This window comes from Fusarium vanettenii (assembly GCF_000151355.1).
Source record: "Fusarium vanettenii 77-13-4 chromosome 11 genomic scaffold NECHAsca_30_chr11_1_0, whole genome shotgun sequence".
Lineage (NCBI taxonomy): Eukaryota > Fungi > Ascomycota > Sordariomycetes > Hypocreales > Nectriaceae > Fusarium > Fusarium vanettenii.
Window position 1 is genome coordinate 402253 of NW_003315855.1, and position 14487 is coordinate 416739.

Below are 14487 nucleotides of genomic sequence, written 5' to 3' on the forward strand. Positions count from 1 at the left end.
TATGTATTGATCGATGTCTTGGATACGTCCCACTCAACGCCTAGGCTTTTTCATTCTGAAAGACGCTGCTCATCTATATTATAGGTAGCTAACTATCAAATTCCTCCATAAGATGGACAACTGAGAGTTTCAACAGGAAACTCCGTGATTGCGGACTATCTATCCATTGGCTTGGTTATCCCATCACGGCCCGGGCTTCAACTATGACAAAGGACACAGCAGTAATTACGGACAACGCTTCTATCCGCCTCTACCTGGAATCTCCTGATTTATCCAAGCCCCCGAGTCACACTCGATTTGATCCTCATCAACAGGAAACCCACTGCTCGTAGAGTTCTGTATGGTAGAGCCAAAGCACTGTCCAGGCCAGTCATCCCCCGTGACCCTATGCCGCCAGCAGACAGAATTACAAACGTTACTCTCCCGCGAAGCAATCTCGGTCTTGTTGTTCTCGTTGTACGTGGCGCACTTGTCGATACAGTCGTCAAGACTCGTAGCGGGTATGTTGACAACGTTGTTGGGGGAGCCTGCAAAGCCGACGTTGCAACGTTTGCGGAAGAGGTAGTTGGACGAGCCAAGGGCTTCGTAGATTGTGTCGTTGGAGGAGGGACAGTCGCGGTAGAGAGTTTGGGTCGGGCCGATGAGTGTCCTCGTGGAAAGACTGGCCGTTGTCGATGTTGATGTCTTGGTAGGTTCGATAGTGGCTCGGTCGGCTTCTGTAGTAGCTGGGCTACTCGGGGTATCGTTGTTGGACTTGGACTTGTTTGCTTGTGTTCCTCCTATCGCACCTCCTATCACCGCGCCGGTGACGAGAACAATCACAGCAACAATAATCCAGAATCGCTTCGGGGGTAGACCACAGATCCGCTTTGGAGGTGTGGCCTGCTGGGGCGGCTCAACTGGGACCTTGTCTGTTGGGTCCTTTTCAAACTGTGGTACCACTTCTGGATAAGACTGGTCAGGGACAACTTGGAGATCGGAATAGTCGCGCGACATGGTGATTGATGTGCGGTGATGCAATGGATTCAAGGAAAAAAGTTGTTGGCCAACATTCGAAGCTCAGAACTTGGGGATACCCATACTGCACCGAAACATGGGATGGGAATCCCTGCAGGGCTGAATTACTCCCAGGACATTAATAGACTCAGGGTCGTGCCATGTCGCATCCATGCAGTCGGTTCGCCCAGTCTAGCTTAAGGAGGCGGGTAGTCGGCCACTGCCTGATTCGTCTCGCTTCTTGTTGAGTGCGAAGCGACCACTTAAAGGAGGGCTGAGGTTACATTGAACCAAAAAAGCGTGGTGCTAATTAATATTTGATTGGACAGATTAATAAAAATGCCTTACTCCTTGAGACTGACCACCATTCAGGCAACAGACAAGGCGCGTCTGCATCAGTGTCGATTCAGAGGCTGTGGGAGGAGACCGTGTTGTCAGTGGACAGTTAATACAAGACATATGAGAGTTAGGCACAATACGCCAGTAAAATCTTAGAACGGAGGTGCTATAATAATTCTCTTAGATTATATTATCGTGTTTAACTTGGTAGGCTGAGTTGGAAACGACATTTCTTGGTTGAAGTCTTTGATGATGGTGGAATCAACCTGACAAGTGATAACACAGGGCCAAATCAACACTTCTCTAGTTAAAAACACGGACAAAATGTTATAAAAACCGGACATAAATTTGTTCCCTGCAAAACTCTATCTCTTAAACAACCCAAAAGCATTCGGATTGAGTTTCTTCCTCGCCCACATAATGGGCTTGGCCCAACCCGGCACTGAATTAGTCGTATTACAGAACCCATCAATTCTATCGCCAGGGCGAATAAGCTCTCCCGTTGCGAAGTCTTTTGTCCACTTTCTGGCCATCTCATCAAACTTTTCTGCATCGTTCCCCAGCGTGGACACAAGACCATCTGGCATAGGATCCCACCAGTCTGGGGTGTCTAGAAGTGACGCTGCAGAGGCCAACAGCACTTCTAGAGTGAGAGATGGGGACCAGTCAAGGTCCATGCAGATTGTACCTCGGGTGTCGACGTTGGGATGTAGGATCTTGGTCAAGAACCACATTTCTGGGGGTGTAAATGGATATCCCTCCTTGAGGCTGAAGCGGACGTGAAAGATGCCGCCTTCATATGGCGTGTCCTTAGGACCGATAAAGGTTCCGAGATATGCATCCAATCGGTCCTCGACGATTGGTCTTAGTGTGTACCATCGTTCTTTCTCGTTTCCCCAAGAACTGATAGCCTCAAGCTCTATGAGCATACGGCGTTGATCGCTGCGACTTACAGTCGGTGTCGTGGAGTCTAAAGTGGGTGCCAGAGCAGCGCATGCCTTGATGTTGAGAGCCACTAAGTCGTCAAAGTCGAGGCTGCCAGGCGTCTTGGCGCTGCGAGAGTCTGATGATGAGTCCGATGATGATGTGCTTATGGTGGTGATGCCGCCTTTTCCCACTTCCCCAAACATAGAGATACCCTCTGGACTTGACATGTCCATGATTATTTCTGCCGACAGGGTCTCTGAATGTTGAAGAATGATGGCATGGCTTGACGTATGCAGGGTGGGACGTAAGGCTGACTGACCCCTCTCGCCGGGTCGGAAAATCAATCAAGCTGACAGGCTGTTCATGGTGTGGGGGAGAAGCCTGGCAAGTGGCTGCCTAGAATGCATTCACGCAGCCAATAGAGGGTTCCTCTTCATCCTGAAACTTGGTTACTCTTAAGTGTATAGATTTTGATAGAATCCTCTAATCACCACTCATGTAATAGCGCTATGGATTTGGGTTTAAATAGTGTGCATTGTTGAGGGGAGTTGCTTCGACTCGATCGTATATGAGTAGCCATCATCAACTTGATCAAAGCGCTTTTCTAAGGATCGAGTATGTAGATAATGTTGCATTATTTTATCCCAGCCCCGTTATGCTCATCGTTACCACTTACAACCAACAACCACAGAACCAACAGCTCATGCTGTGCCCATCCCTGCAAACCATCACGCGAGACAAGAGACAACAATGCAAGTCGAGTGGATAGCGATTGGCCATCTGGTCTTCTTTATAAGCAAGCAGCAATATTTGAGTAATTTAAACCGCTCAATCGATGCTGAGAACCCCCTCATCTCGTGGTGAAACGAACAAACTCGAAGAACAGTGACGATGGCTACTGTCGACGCGGATCCCGTGATTGCTGCCGATGAAAATGTAATCTCATTGTCATGATGGAATATCTGGAGCTGACATGAACTAGTTCGATGATGGCGATTCGTCCCTCGGTGGTGTATGAGCGCTTACTCCCAAAGAAACGCAATGCTGATGCTAATAGGACGCCGCCACTTCAACCGAGAGCTTAAGAAGCTCTATTCTTGACTATCGGCATGAAAATGGCAGAACATATCATCGCTATAAGGACGGCAGTATGTTAAAATCACTATGTCGATAGCCAGGTCTGATGCAAATGCCCAGAGTATAACCTTCCCAACGACAACGAGGAGAATGAGAGACTTGGTAGGTGTCGTTGCTTGAGCGGCTACTCCAAGAAGTGTGCTTATGCCTTGCAGACCTTCAACACCATCTTTGCCTTCTTACCTTTGACAACAAGCTTGGCCTTTGCCCGCCCAACTTGCCTGACTCGAATGTCAAGCGCGTGCTCGATCTCGGGACAGGTACTGGGATCTGGGCTATTGACTTTGGTGATGAACATCCTGAAGCTGAAGTGAGTAGCATGAATTTGCGCAGGAGTCAGACTAACGGTGCACAGGTCGTTGGAGTTGACCTCTCGCCCAGCCAGCCCAATATGTATGCATGGAAACCAGTGGGCTGGGATGGTATTGCTGACATCCCTCTAGGGTCCCTCCAAATGTGCAATTCCTCATCGATGATATTGACGAGGACTGGACCTACACCAAGCCCTTTGACTACATCCACAGCAGAATGATGAACTTTAGCGTCCAAGACTGGCCAGTTTATCTGCAAAAGATCTACGAGTGAGTTTTCCTCCCCACCTTGCGCCTCTTTATTAATACAAGTAGTAACCTCACTCCTGGGGGCTGGGTCGAGCTCCAAGAAGTGGATGTAATCATGGGCTGCGACGATGGTACCCTTTCCGAAGACGACACTCTCGCCAAATGGTGCAAGCTTCTCGAAGAGGCAGCCGCAAAGCTGGAACGAAAATTCGCCAAGACGCCCTCCTTCAAGGGTTACTTGGCCGATGCGGGATTCACGGAAATCGTCGAGACGCGCTTCAAATGGCCTACCAACCGATGGCCCAAGGACCCCAAGTATAAGGAACTCGGAGCGTGGAACAATGAGAACTCTAACATCCTACTCGAAGGTCTCACTCTGGCGCCTTTCACTAGAGGCCTCAGTTGGAGTGTTGAGGAGGTGGAGTTGTTCCTCGTCAAGCTGCGGAAGGACTTCAACGACCCGAAGATTCATGCGTATTGGCCTATGTAAGCTGGCCATGCTTGCTCTCATGTTTTGATACTGACATTCTAAAAGTTGCTCGGTTTATGCAAGGAAGCCCGAGGCTACTTCGTAATTGGCTCACCCAAGGGTTTTGCGCTGTTGTTGCCCGCAAGATGACGCCACGGCCATCAATGGCTTTGCTACATCATTGTTCGCTCCGGTTATGTACATCCACTTCAGCTAGGTAGCAGGCAGAAGCTTTGAAAAGAAACAGACGATATTTAACATCGTTGATGGCAAGATGTTCAAGCTATGTGACAGAATGAAGACTATAAAACAGGCGCCTCGCAAGCAGACAATGCATGAGCTATCAAAGCTCCGCTAAATATGTACATGAAACCGATGGGCTACTCCTCGCAAACACAACTGTCGCTTCAAGCAACAGTAGCTCCAGTAAGAGTGAAAGAGTAGTCAAGACCCTTCTTAGCCTCAGCGGATAGGTTGAAAGGGTCGAAGAGGATAAGGCTAGGGGTGTTGGCAACAACAAGGCTAACCTCCTCACCAGAGGCAACAGTGACAGTAGCAGAGCCGTCGACCTTGACGTAGCGGGTAGCTCCGTTGCGGAAGAGGGCAAGAGTAGCAGTGTAGGCGCCGTTGGCGGTGATCTGAACCTTGACGCTGGTGCTCGAGGTCTTGAGAGGGATGATGTTGGCGCCCATGTACTGAGGTCGACGGGCAGACTTGACGGTATATTTACCGTTGCCGTTGGAATCGACGTTGGCGTAGTTGAGGGATCGACGTTGGTCAAGGAAGGTCTGGTGGGCAGAGGCGTGACCAATGTCAACATAGGCCATGCGAGCCCAGTAGCTACCCACGATCTGTGCAACAGTGGTGCTGCCAGCCACACGCTGCAGGGTGTGGAGAGGCGTCTCGTTGCTGTTGGCCTTGTACTGGACCATCATTTGGTGAAGGGTATCAGTACCCAGCTTGGCGTACTTGTCAGGGTTGTTGGTCAAGTAAGTGAAGAAGGGCCAGGCCTGGTAATAGTTTCCAGTGTCGACTGAACCGTCAACGATGGGCTGGAAAGAATCGCCGATGGTCTTGTGCAGCTCAATCTCAGTGTTCTCAGTGGCCTGTCCATGGGCCCGACGAGCAGAGGCGCAAAGATCAGAAGTGCGATAAGTGTCGGCGACCCAGTTAGCAAAAGTCTCCCACCAAGCTCCTGTCCGGCCCTGATCGACCCAAGTCTTCTGATGATAGTGCAAAACGTGACCGTACTCGTGGACCGTCACGCCGGATGCAGTGAGGTACGAGTTCTGGACCTCGAGCCAGCCCATACCAGTTGAGAAATCGGAGTGCATGACTCCAGCTGCTCCAGGCAGACTGGCAACCGAGTAAACATTGGTCTTGGTCTTCTTTCCATTGTTGGAAGCGTCGTTGAATGAGAGTCCAGAGGTTCGGAAGCCCAGGGTACCGACGAAGCAGTCATAGGCAGCCTCGAGCATAGAGAGGGCCTTGTCGGCTTGGCCACTGTTGCCATAGACGCGGAAATGGTTCGAGTCCTTGAACTGACTTCCACCGGGTCCGATGTTTGGGTTTGCCTCGTAGCTTGATCCAGATTGTCGCTCCACGAGCATGCCCTCGGGAGCTGCCCAGCCAGTGATGGCCTGAAGGGAAAGGGCGAGAAGAAGTTGCTTAGAAATAGCCATTTTGTTTAAAAAGTAAGTCAAAGAATGTAAAGAGTTGATCTGCAATGTTAAAAGTGTCTTGTTAGTCCGAACAACTCGACTTATATGCCCTACCGGCAGTTTTTAAGCTTCTTCTTCGGGGTCCATCGACCCATGGAAACCCGCATCGTCCATCCCATTCACGTAGGTTCCCTGTCTGCTGATTGGTGTAATGATTCACGCCGTGAAAGCCGTCAAACGTCCATCTAAATCAGGATCAGCGGAACCGGGGCTCCGGGTCTCAGAGGCTAGTCACTTGGCCCAGATAGGAAGGTAGCCCCCGTCGTATTGGGCAGTAGGGCCCCTTAATAGACGGAAGTTTAAGATGGCCATGACACCTTCTTTCGACAGCCCTGGGAATACTACGGTAGTTGGATGAGGCGAGGATAGGCGGGCCAATGGGATATATAGGGGTTTTTTGTTCCCCATGCTGTTTACAAAAAGTCGCGTTGTGGTCGTATTTGATATCATTTGGAGAGATACGATGTAAGTGAGGCGATAACCCAGAAACAAAGGTACCACAACATCCCTAGATAAGATGGCAGGATTGATGAATACGGGTTTACGGACAAATACACTTGCCGAAGAATAGTTCGGCGTCTTTATTCAAGAATTCCGTCACGAGGCCAATATTTAAAACCTTTGCTGACAGGCGAGAAAACGGCCCAGACCATCTTGGCAGCCGTTCGGCGTTTCATATAAATACACCGCGGAGTTTTACGTATTGACAAGGAATAAAACGTGCCCTCGGGAATACGAGAGATTAATAAGGTTTTCTTAATGCGTAAAGACGTCAGAGTTTGACGTTTTTTTGTTGAGACCGTTGGAGATGCTAACCATGTCACGCGAACACGCACAGCCATGATTTCTCACAACGGTTCATGTCCTTGACTTTTTCATGAGAAAGTTGTCGTCATTAATTTCTTTCAGGCAATTTTTTGGGGTCACTTACAGAGATATTTATTTCTCATATTTCCTACTCAACACACCATCGCCAAGATGGGGTCGAATGGGGACAGGTATGCTAAACCTAGAGCATATCCTGTACGATGAGAACCTCAACATGTTCAGGCAGCCTGAAGTTGCTGAAAACTCTCTTTTTGTGAACTTGACACCTTTAACAAGTCTTAAACTTTCAAGAAAGATGCGAGGATAAAAATGACACGGTTTCTCTTTGCATCGTTCATCCCTGTTTTTGTCTCCTTTATTATCACCTTTACGGCACCAATGACAGCAAGCACGAAGAGCGCTACACCCCCAAAGACCTACACAATATGTCATGAACACATGGAACTCCTTGCCTATGGAGCTCCGGTTCATGATTTTCGAATATCTTGCTGCCTGCGGCCCAGGTCACCTGTCAGCCTGTGCCGCAGTCTGTAAAGAATGGCAGGAGTTGATCGAGAGACGAAATTTCTGTCAACTAAAGCTCCGATCAACTTGCGTCGAAGGCTTAACAACAATGGTTACCGACCGGACCCGACCTCTTGTACAACATATCTGGCTTCATGTCGCAATCCCCCCATACACCTGTTTAATTTGCTACCGGCAAGAATCCCGATCAGCCTGGGTGCGCAACAACCGCATGATCAAGGGCGCAGTATTGAAGCTTTTTGCTATACTGCAAACTTGGGACTCGACCGACGGAATCACTCTGGAGCTCAGCACTAATTCACCTAGTGACCCGGAGCACTGGTTCAAGAACTATTGCTTCGGAGACGGGAGTCAAGGGGCAAGGAACTGCGGTCATTCGGATCATGGATGGTCTAATGGAACACGCCTAAGCTTTCCCAGTGCTCGACCATTAGACCGCTTATTCGAAACCATCGACTTGACCTCTCGGCTACGACTGCTCAGGGTGGACATCATCACAAGGCTCGTTATACGGCGACAACTCCGACGACGACTCACGCCTTCGAGTTTGCGGATGTTGCTGGACAAGCTTCCGCGACTGGAGCGCCTGATCTTTGAACCATGGCGTTGGTGGGATCCGGAATTACGACAAGCATACGACGGAGGTGAGGGCGTCTTCAGGTTACATGATGCTCTCATGGCTAACAAGAGCATAGAATACAGACAGATACTTCAAGCTGGTCTCCCGAGTACACTCAAAAGGCTATCAATATTCGAAGACTTTGACGAAATACACATGCAAGCGATACAAAGAAGCATATGGCCACCTTTACGTCTCGGACTAGCCAGAATCGGATTCCCTCAACTTGCTTCAACAGTAGCAAGACAGAGTCTACACCTCACGCATCTCTCGGTATCCTTCCTAATCGAGGCTTTCCACTTCATTCGACCCCACCAACGATTCTGGGAGTGGGAGCATCTGGAATTCGTCTCTTTAACCTCGGAGCTTTTACGACCTGGAAGAGACAACATCATGATATGGACTTTTTTGTTTTTCGCCGCTCTTGTTGCATCAAGGATGCCCCGACTTAAAGAGATGATTCTCTGGAACGGAGGAAAGGGGCATGCGTGTGTGTTCAGGTACCGCCGGGAAAAAGGAGCAGTAACAGTACGAAGTACCTGGGGCTTGATACTTCATCATACTGTTGAAACCATTTGGTCAAAGGTTCTCTTCTGGCACACAGGATCCGCCCTTCACTTCGATGTTCGAACAATCAGTGGCGCTACGATACTCTGTCACGGCGATGCAATCCATGAACTTGGATTGCCTTCTGAAGTTATTGATGCTATATCAGTATCACAGATGCGTCGAGAAGCAAGGATGGTGTAAAAACCGTCTTCTGGCTCAGTTATCCCATCAAAGGCCGGGCTTCAACTGTGGTGGTGTAAAGACATGGGTGAGCATGCTGGAAAGCACATCATGGTTGGCCCAGGCCAGACCCTCGGGTCTATCTTTCTTTTATTTCTCAACTTCCTTAGCAGGCGAAATCTCACCCTCGTCTGCTATTTAACACGATTCCACCACTCATTCCAAAATTTTAAGTTTACACCTGCACTTCGCCGTTATCTCGACACGTGCTCCTTTCCACCTTTACTCGGGCTCTCAATTACAATTCCCATTCGCTATTCACTACAACTAGGTAGATTCTACATACCATCACCTCTCCCTAATATTATAATCATCTTTAGCCGAGTCCTCCTGGACAAAAGCAAAGCCCGATACCATAACTCGAGCGACTTCCCTACTGAATCGTGACTGGCCCTTCTCCTTTCTTATTCGCAATAAACTCATCAATGCAGACACCAATGATCTTGTACGGATCAAGGGCATGTTTCCTCGACAAGAGCAAATTCCCCGACCCTCCAGTATGCACGTACCCATAATTCCTCATCATGTCGGTGACGTCGTGCGTAAACTCCTCCCTCACGAGAGCCCTGCCACTGGGCAAAGGCACTCCATGGCCAACAGGCTCGGTCTCCTTCTTCTTTCTGCAGCTAGCGGCATACAACTTGTGGGCGTGTATATCACCCGAGAAAGCTATCAGGTCAAAGGCCTTGTCGACGTCCCCGACTTGCACCAACCCTAGTCCATCTTGCAGGACTATCCTACCGTCGTCGTCTAATGCCACGGCCGTTCTACCAAGGGAGCTTGCCTCCACCGCAGTTATGGCTTCGAAGATGAGGGCGAATGGGGCGACTATGGTGCATCCACAATTAACAGTGACATGACAGTTGATGCTCGCCGTGCTTCCATTCGCAAGGCGCGAACCGCATTTGGTTATCGAGACCATCCTGTAGTTCATAGACAGATTATGCGCCCGGAAACCGATAATGTTTGGATTCTCCCAGAACGTGCCACTGACAGATCGGTCTTCCCACCCAACGGGTTTCGCCATGGGATCCGTAGTGTCCCACATTGGATGCAGCTTTTGGAGCAACCTCCTTCGATACTCAACGAGATTGTTTCGCCCAGGGTCCATAATAGCTCCCAGTATGGTTGCGCATTGCACCAGAGTCCGGCCTGTCTCGTCTTTGACCACGTCTCTGGGCTGGTCGTAAGTGGGTATGGGCTCCTTGCTAAGGAAACCAGTCTTGAGCTTCTTGCCACAGTTGCAGCCTTTGAAGATGAACTGGAAGTCTCCATTTCCCTGGCTCAGTCGGATCTTCATGAACTTCCGTGGGGTTCCGATGAGACCTGTCACGGCCGGTGCTTTGGTCCTCCCTTCCCTCTTGAGCCTCCCCAGGGTCAGCACCCCCGCGAAGCAGTCGGTCGTCATGATCTGGTTGTCACTCTCCACTACTGGAATCCAGTTCCATCCGCCCTCTCTTGCTTTGCTTGTTACCCCAAGCCTTGTCCATGCCAGCCCGGTCTCAGTAGACAGTCTCTTGAAGAAGTTGAACGAAATGACTTTGATGTCGCTTCCTGATAGTTGCGTTTTCACCTCATCTTCAGTGAATAGTCCGCTGAAGATGCCCAATAGACCCCTGAAGATGTCGGCAGTGTGTCCACACTCTCGTGGCTTGAGGGAGATGGCGGAGAAGATGTTGCTTATCCCCTTGTAGTTCTCTCGCCACCAGTAGGAACCACCGTTGATGATATCGGTTCTTGCGCTGTTGATCCCTGTGACTTGGGTCTGTAGGCTGACGAGGGATAAGATATCCTCTCCAATGACCCTCAGTATAGCGCTGACCGCTGCCGTCTTAAGGAACCGACCGTTCTCTATCCAATCGCGCAACTTGACCGCCTTGTCGGTGCAGTCAATAGCCAGATCCATCCAGGTATGGAGTTGGCCGATGTAAAAGATACTCTCGGGGTTGATCCCCCACATGGTTATGTTCTTGCCGAGAATCATCTCCTGGAAGGTCCAGACCCGGGAGAAGTAAGCGTTGTCAAAGAGTGATATGACACGTTTGATGCATGTTGAGTAGCAGTTTATTACTCCCATGTCGATTGCGGCAGACCTCACTGTTGACTGGCCTATGTCGAAATTCCATTCCGCGTTGGCCCATTGATCCAGGCGATGGATAAGGTTGCCGGTCAGCCCAACGGCCTCAGAGGCGAGCGCCGCACCACGCATGTGATACAGGACGTGGTCGATGAACTTGAGGTCGTCTACAATCTTCTGCGGGATCCATTCCTCGTCCATGTCGAGAAGGAGGTGGCATCTCTCGGCATTCTTGTAGTACTCAAACATCTTGGGTATTTCCGCTGCCTTTTCGTTCTCGTCTGTCTGGTTTATGCACACACAGTCGGCCCATACATACTTGACGTCGGCCGCCATCATCAATCGCTTGATGTCTTCCAGCTTGTCGGGATTTATCTTGACATTCCAGGTGACGCCGCCAAGTTGACAGTTGTATGGCTCCACCTCTGGGCCCCAAGTGTAGGAGAGGATGTCGAAGCTTGTGACATGGTGAACAGCAGGGTCGACGACAAAGAAGTTGCCGTTGTCGTGGCAGAGAAGCCTTAACGGGAGTCCGGATGACATGGTGAAGATTAAGACATGGGCAGTGGTGTTGGCACCTGGAGGACGGGATTCTGTGCGATTGATGGGATTTATTACTCTGCCGACAGGTTCACAATCTCCCGACAGTATCATGACTTAATATGCAGGGAGGGTTGCAACCCAATATGTCGCCAGTGGCTCCTACACATGGCGCACATGGCGTCCGGCTGTTAATTACGGAATGACATTCTAGCCATGGGTTCTGGGCGAGTTTGCTTCAGCCGCAGTTGACATGGGCCAGGAGCGCGCGAAATTGTCGCATCTGATTGGATCAACATTCGTGTCTTCACTTGGCTGCATTTGAGCTGAATGTTAGCTGCATTTATTTGCTTCACATTAACGAGGGTTGGTGATGTGACAAGCCGGGGTCTATACGTCAGGTGCCTGCATTATCACCAGACATTAAATGCACAGGGTCCCTTATTGCATGAGCTGAAGCGACCCTTCCCCAGAGATCAACCAGGCTGTGACATTCATTTGCAGGCTCAGTACGTCGTTTCCCGAGGTTATCATCTGCCGACCCCGCCAAGGCCACACACGCTAGGATGTTTAAATGAAGGGCAGAATTGGGCAAGATGCATTTTCAGTGTTGAGCCAGCAACAGTCTATCTCTATATCAGGGCAACATCTATTTTGAAGCGGCTGGGAGTGGCTTCTTGGCAAATCCTATCCGCGAATTTCCACCATCAAAGACAACAAAGGCAGCCTTCAGCGCAATATCCCCAAAGATGTTGATGCCCGCCGAATCGCTCGACTGAAGACCGCCAAAGCACATACCCGATCCCTGTCCAGCTGCCTGAGCCTTGAGTCCTTCAAATCTGTGTCTATACCTCCTCTTGTTGAGACCCTGGCTTTCAGATGCACTTCCTGGGATGGGGGCAAAGTTCATGAAAGCGCCGGGAATGGTGATGGCTGCCTTGCCGACGCCAAAGGAAAAGTCGGGGAGGTCCGAATCACAAGGGAAGGTGAAGCCACCCGCGGCCTGGTCCAACTGGGCTCCTTTGACTTGGGAGTAGTAAGCCTGGTTGACTTCTCCAGGGAGCAGGAGAAGGGAGGTTCCAGTATCGGCGATGCCAGTCAGAGGTGTTTGAGAGAGCGCATCTTTTCCAACAGAGAAGCCAGTCGAAGTGAATGTCCACAGACCAGAGGAGGAGTCGATATCGGTAAAGGCGATGTCGCCGGTGAAAGCCGACTTGTCGACGAAGCCAAAGTTGTACTTGCCGGGCGCATCCTGCTGTAGGTCTGCAGTGAAGAGTGTATTTCCATGCTGGGCGTTGGTGCCGGCAAAGAATGTCTTTTGCTTCTCGGGCTGGACAGTGTTGATGGAACTGAAGCCCAGACCAACGAGTCCGTCGAGGTCCTGTTGTTGAAGGAAGGATTGGGTAACTTCATCAGCCACCTCAACAGCCTGGTTTTTCACAGCGAGTCCACCGATAGAGACGGTATCCATCACAACGTGGCCAGCAGCAGCACTTCCATCTCCGTATTGGATCTGGAATGATGCACCATCCAACTGCTTTGACGTGTTACTTTCAGCCGCGACGTACTGAGTCTGGCCACCTCCAGCAGCAGCGGCTTGAGGACCATAAACCCAAAGATCCGAAGAACCAGTGTCAAAGTCCATCTGGAAAGTCTTTGGAGGAGACCCGATTTGCACCGGAGTCAACCACTCAGCGTCATTTTGGACGGGCACAGTTACAGCACTGCCAGTATCACTGCGACCGTGGATTCCCTTTGCAGCAGCAGCCAGGTTTTCAGGGAGTGTGATGCCGTACTTTCTGTAGGCTTTGATGAGGGCGCGAGTGCCGTCTCTTTTGAAGTTGGTGTTCTTGACCTGCTGAACTGAACAATGGGCCCCGGAAGAGACAGTAGGGAGGGCAGAAACGAGAGTGAAGGCCCAGAAGCTGGTGAACAAAAGAGAAGACTTCATGGTGACGGATATAAAAATTAAAGGGGGTAAAAGACAATGACAGAAGAAAAGAGTGTTCACAGAACAGGGAATGGAATGGATTGGCCTGCAACCTTGGTGAGTACATCTCTTGGCAGCGAAAGCAGACCATTATTATACATCATGAAAATATCCCTAGAGGATCCTTTGTTCGGCCTTCAACTCGGAGGCCACCAACGAGTGAAACAATAGCTTGACAGAGATATCCGCGTCATCAGGTGGAATACGATCATGCTGCGGAACCCCGAGTTTCATCCCCTTAAACATAGCTCTCCTTGGTAACTGAAGCCTCTTTGCAGTGGATTCTATAGTGAAGCGGTCCATGATTAGTTGACGCCGTCGGAAAACCGGCAGTTTTGAGACTGTTCGTTCGGACAATTTGAGAACCAATGGCAACGTTTCCAAACGCGCTCAAGGGGTTTTGCGAGTTCAGACGAAGAGGCGGGCGGTTAGTACGGCAAATGGAGCCGGGGCGATTGGTGGAAGAGGGCCACTACGGGTATAACGGAATTGTGAGACGAGGCTAGTGGTGGCGCCTAACACACTTGACGAGTTTCAGATGATTTTGTAAGGGGAGAGGTTTCAAGTCGGGGGATCAGGTGACATGATGTTTATATAAAAGTAAAGTACTTGTTTTTCGAGTGAGTGTGGTTGGGTTGTGGGAGGGAGAAGCAACTCCAGAGTGGTGAGCATGAAAGGAGTCCATCGCAATTCAACCATCTAGTGGAGGCATTGCCGCTTTCTTTCACACTAGAATTCATCATGGGTTGAATCCTTTTCTATCGAATGACTGTCATGATAGAGGTCGTGACTGTTGACCTTCTTGAATCTGTCGTTTCTTCCACATCGTGCGAACACAAGGCCCCACCGATCGTCACTCAATGGATTCGATGCACAAAGGCACGCAAAGCCAACTCAAGAGCAGATAGCCTTCGGCATTATGGGGAACTCCGCGACTTAGCCAGATCAAAAAAATATGGTCGGCTGATGA

The 14487-nt window shown here is 50.1% G+C and overlaps 7 protein-coding genes across 7 annotated transcripts; 2 read left to right on the forward strand and 5 right to left on the reverse strand.

Annotated features, from left to right (window-relative positions):
• Positions 1-50: 50 nt before the first annotated feature.
• Positions 51-996, reverse strand: NECHADRAFT_86386 (uncharacterized protein; the record flags this gene model as incomplete). The annotated part of the gene is made up of 2 exons (XM_003043170.1): positions 51-73; positions 255-996. The coding sequence occupies 2 exons, from the start codon at positions 994-996 to the stop codon at positions 51-53; spliced, it is 765 nt and encodes a 254-aa protein (XP_003043216.1).
• Positions 997-1835: 839 nt separating this feature from the next.
• On the reverse strand, positions 1836-2192 carry NECHADRAFT_9495 (uncharacterized protein; the record flags this gene model as incomplete). Its single annotated transcript, XM_003043171.1, has 1 exon — positions 1836-2192. A coding segment is annotated over one exon (357 nt), but the record flags the coding sequence as incomplete, so codon positions are not given.
• Positions 2193-3153: 961 nt separating this feature from the next.
• NECHADRAFT_101990 (uncharacterized protein) lies at positions 3154-4534 on the forward strand (the record flags this gene model as incomplete). Its single annotated transcript, XM_003043071.1, has 9 exons — positions 3154-3198; positions 3245-3274; positions 3320-3410; positions 3460-3501; positions 3555-3709; positions 3755-3792; positions 3843-3980; positions 4026-4445; positions 4495-4534. 9 exons carry the CDS (start codon positions 3154-3156, stop codon positions 4532-4534), a joined length of 999 nt encoding a protein of 332 aa, XP_003043117.1.
• A 301-nt stretch (positions 4535-4835) lies between these two features.
• Positions 4836-6038, reverse strand: NECHADRAFT_51482 (uncharacterized protein; the record flags this gene model as incomplete). The annotated part of the gene is made up of 1 exon (XM_003043172.1): positions 4836-6038. One exon carries the CDS (start codon positions 6036-6038, stop codon positions 4836-4838), a length of 1203 nt encoding a protein of 400 aa, XP_003043218.1.
• Positions 6039-7127: 1089 nt separating this feature from the next.
• NECHADRAFT_86390 (uncharacterized protein) lies at positions 7128-8871 on the forward strand (the record flags this gene model as incomplete). The annotated part of the gene is made up of 2 exons (XM_003043072.1): positions 7128-7147; positions 7392-8871. The coding sequence occupies 2 exons, from the start codon at positions 7128-7130 to the stop codon at positions 8869-8871; spliced, it is 1500 nt and encodes a 499-aa protein (XP_003043118.1).
• A 412-nt stretch (positions 8872-9283) lies between these two features.
• Positions 9284-11530, reverse strand: NECHADRAFT_86391 (uncharacterized protein; the record flags this gene model as incomplete). The annotated part of the gene is made up of 1 exon (XM_003043173.1): positions 9284-11530. The coding sequence occupies one exon, from the start codon at positions 11528-11530 to the stop codon at positions 9284-9286; it is 2247 nt and encodes a 748-aa protein (XP_003043219.1).
• A 646-nt stretch (positions 11531-12176) lies between these two features.
• NECHADRAFT_86392 (uncharacterized protein) lies at positions 12177-13478 on the reverse strand (the record flags this gene model as incomplete). The annotated part of the gene is made up of 1 exon (XM_003043174.1): positions 12177-13478. One exon carries the CDS (start codon positions 13476-13478, stop codon positions 12177-12179), a length of 1302 nt encoding a protein of 433 aa, XP_003043220.1.
• Positions 13479-14487: the final 1009 nt, after the last annotated feature.